This window comes from Nansenia antarctica (genome assembly GCF_963989245.1).
Source record: "Nansenia antarctica genome assembly, chromosome: 9".
Classification (NCBI taxonomy): domain Eukaryota; kingdom Metazoa; phylum Chordata; class Actinopteri; order Argentiniformes; family Microstomatidae; genus Nansenia; species Nansenia antarctica.
Window position 1 is genome coordinate 7,726,409 of NC_137679.1, and position 2,722 is coordinate 7,729,130.

At 54.6% G+C, this 2,722-nt stretch overlaps 1 protein-coding gene across 1 annotated transcript in view; it reads left to right on the forward strand.

The window, feature by feature from the left end:
- Positions 1–2,440, forward strand: part of wfdc1 (WAP four-disulfide core domain 1) — a gene marked incomplete at both ends in the record, with an annotated part of 24,828 nt that extends 22,388 nt beyond the window's left edge. The window contains 3 exons of the mRNA XM_080538812.1: positions 756–896; positions 1,850–1,900; positions 2,382–2,440. Of these exons, the coding sequence (XP_080394938.1) occupies positions 756–896; positions 1,850–1,900; positions 2,382–2,440 (251 nt within the window). The remainder of the gene's footprint in view (positions 1–755; positions 897–1,849; positions 1,901–2,381) is intronic.
- Positions 2,441–2,722: the final 282 nt, after the last annotated feature.

Sequence of the window (2,722 nt, forward strand, 5' to 3'; positions counted from 1 at the left end):
AGCCCTGACCCCTAGCCCTGACCCCTAGCCCTGACCCCTAGCCCCTAACCTCTAGACCCCTCACCCCTAGCCCTGACCCCTAGCCCTGACCCCTAGCCCTGACCCCTAGCCCTGACCCCTAGCCCTGACCCCTAGCCCCTGACCCCTAGCCCCTAGCCCTGACCCCTAGCCCCTGACCCCTAGCCCTGACCCCTAGCCCTGACCCCTAGCCCTGACCCCTAGCCCCTGACCCCTAGCCCTGACCCCTAGCCCTGACCCCTAGCCCCTGACCCCTAGCCCTGACCCCTAGCCCTGACCCCTAGCCCTGACCCCTAGCCCCTGACCCCTAGCCCTGACCCCTAGCCCTGACCCCTAGCCCCTGACCCCTAGCCCTGACCCCTAGCCCTGACCCCTAGCCCTGACCCCTAGCCCTGACCCCTAGCCCTGACCCCTAACCCCTGACCCCTAGCCCTGACCCCTAGCCCCTGACCCCTGACCCCTAGCCCTGACCCCTAGCCCTACTGCACTAGGGCTGCGTTTGTAAATGAGCTCTGAGAGCGCCGGAGCGGCCAAGTGACTGACACTTGTCCAATCAAATGACTTGGACCCTTTATGACATTGAACCCAGTGTGCACTCCGACGAATTTACTAATGCGGCCTGTGTCTGCCTTGTGCGTATGCACGTCCTCTCCGATTTCTACCTCCACCTGCCTCCCCTGCTGTGTGTGTGTGTATGTGTGTATCCTACTACATCCTCTAACCCCTCCCCCCCCCAGCCGAGGCGTGCAGCACCACAGAGGACGGTGACGAGCCCCTCCACTGTCCCACCGGGTACGAGTGCCACATCATCAACGCTGGCAACGTGGCCGCCGGCATCCCCAACAGGGGCCAGTGCATCAAGCAGAGGACCAACTCTGGTAAGACTGGGGGGGAGGGGAGGGGGGAGGGAGGGGTGGGTGGGGAGGGGAGAGGGAGAGGAGAGAGAGAGAGAGAGAGAGAGAGAGAGAGAGAGAGAGAGAGAGAGAGAGAGAGGGAGAGAGGAAGGGTGAGAGAGAGAGAGAGACAGACAGAGAGAGAGAGAGACAGAGAGAGGGAGAGAGAGACAGAGAGAGAGAGAGAGACAGAGGGGAGAGGGAGAGAGAGAGACAGAGACAGAGACAGACAGACAGAGACAGACAGAGACAGACAGAGGGAGAGAGAGCAGAGGGGAGAGAGAGAGAGACACAGACAGAGAGAGAAAGAGAGAGAGAGACAGGGGAGAGGGAGGGAGAGAGAGAGAGACAGACAGACAGACAGCCAGAGAGAGAGCAGAGGGGGGAGAGAGAGAGACAGAGAGAGAGAGACAGACAGTATGGAATACATTTCCATACAAAAGAAAACAGTTTGTGACTCATTATTAACCTGCATCCAGTTAAGGGTTCCAAGGTGTGGGTGCGTGTCCAGCAGAGAGGGGGTTAACTCACCAACGCAACACTCACCACCTAGGGCGCAGTGTGTTTTATGTGCTGTTTATCCAGGAACAGTTTATGCATTGTTGGTGAATCAAGTCACTCTTGGCGCTCTAGAATGTTCTAGAGGGTTCTGGCGACTTTTCACCCTCTGCACGGCCTGAACGACTCTAACAGACGTGTTGTAATGGCGGCGGCCAGGGGACCAATCAGGGCGTTCCCTCCACACCTGATGATGGACAGGAATGTGGCTCTCGTGGTGAACCGTGAACCACCGCCGCCGGCCGTGAAGAAACGTTTACTCATTTTCTCTCTTTTTCTCATTCTCTTTCTCTCTCTCTCCCCCCACCTCTTTCTCTCTCTCTCTCTCTCTCCCCCCCCTCTCTCTCTTCCCCCCCTCTCTCTCTCTCCCCCTCTTCCAGATGGACGCAGTCTGAGACACAAGTACTTCAAGGACTACAAGGATTACCTGGGTGAGTTTGGAGGCCGACTGTCCCTCTCTAAAACCTCTGATACACATAACCCAGGGTTCCTCCCACACCTTCTGAAACATCAAATTCAAGCACCTTTCAAGGACTTTCAAGACTCAATTCCCTCAAATTCAAGGACCCAACACGGCGTAGTTTGAGACAGAACTAGATGAGAATTTATAGAATAGGAACTATCTGCTCACAGACAACAACTAAAAAGAGAGGCTTGAATGTGTGAACACTAGATAGTCTCTTGCCTTCTCTACCACAGCACAGCAACACAATATATTGTGAAATATGTGTAAAGTTAAGCAATACAGAGACTTATTTACTAGTTGACGAGCTAAGTAAAACATTTTTTAATATAGATATTTTTTTGAGAGAGAGAGAGGGGGGACGGGAATTCAAGCACTTTCAATGACCCATGTCTATTTCTATTTCCCATCTCTTTTTTTTCTGACCACACCTGTCCTCTCCTCAACAGGAACGAACACCAACAACGCCGTGGGCTATGAGAAACACAACCACAAACATCTAGGGTGAGTTATCTATATCTATATATCTATATATGTATATATGATGGTAGTGGCCAACACTGAGTCCTGCTGTCCTCTGTCTCTGTCCTCTGTCTCTGTCCTCTGTCTCTGCTCTCAGACCACCAGAGGCATAAAGCTTCACCACGGAGCCTCAGCATTGGGAGTCAACCACCCACCACACCCACCATCTCACCTGGACCACCACCACACCCACCATCTCACCTGGACCCCCCCTCTGACCTGGACACACCTGGACCCCCCCTCTCACCCAACATCTCACCTGGACCCC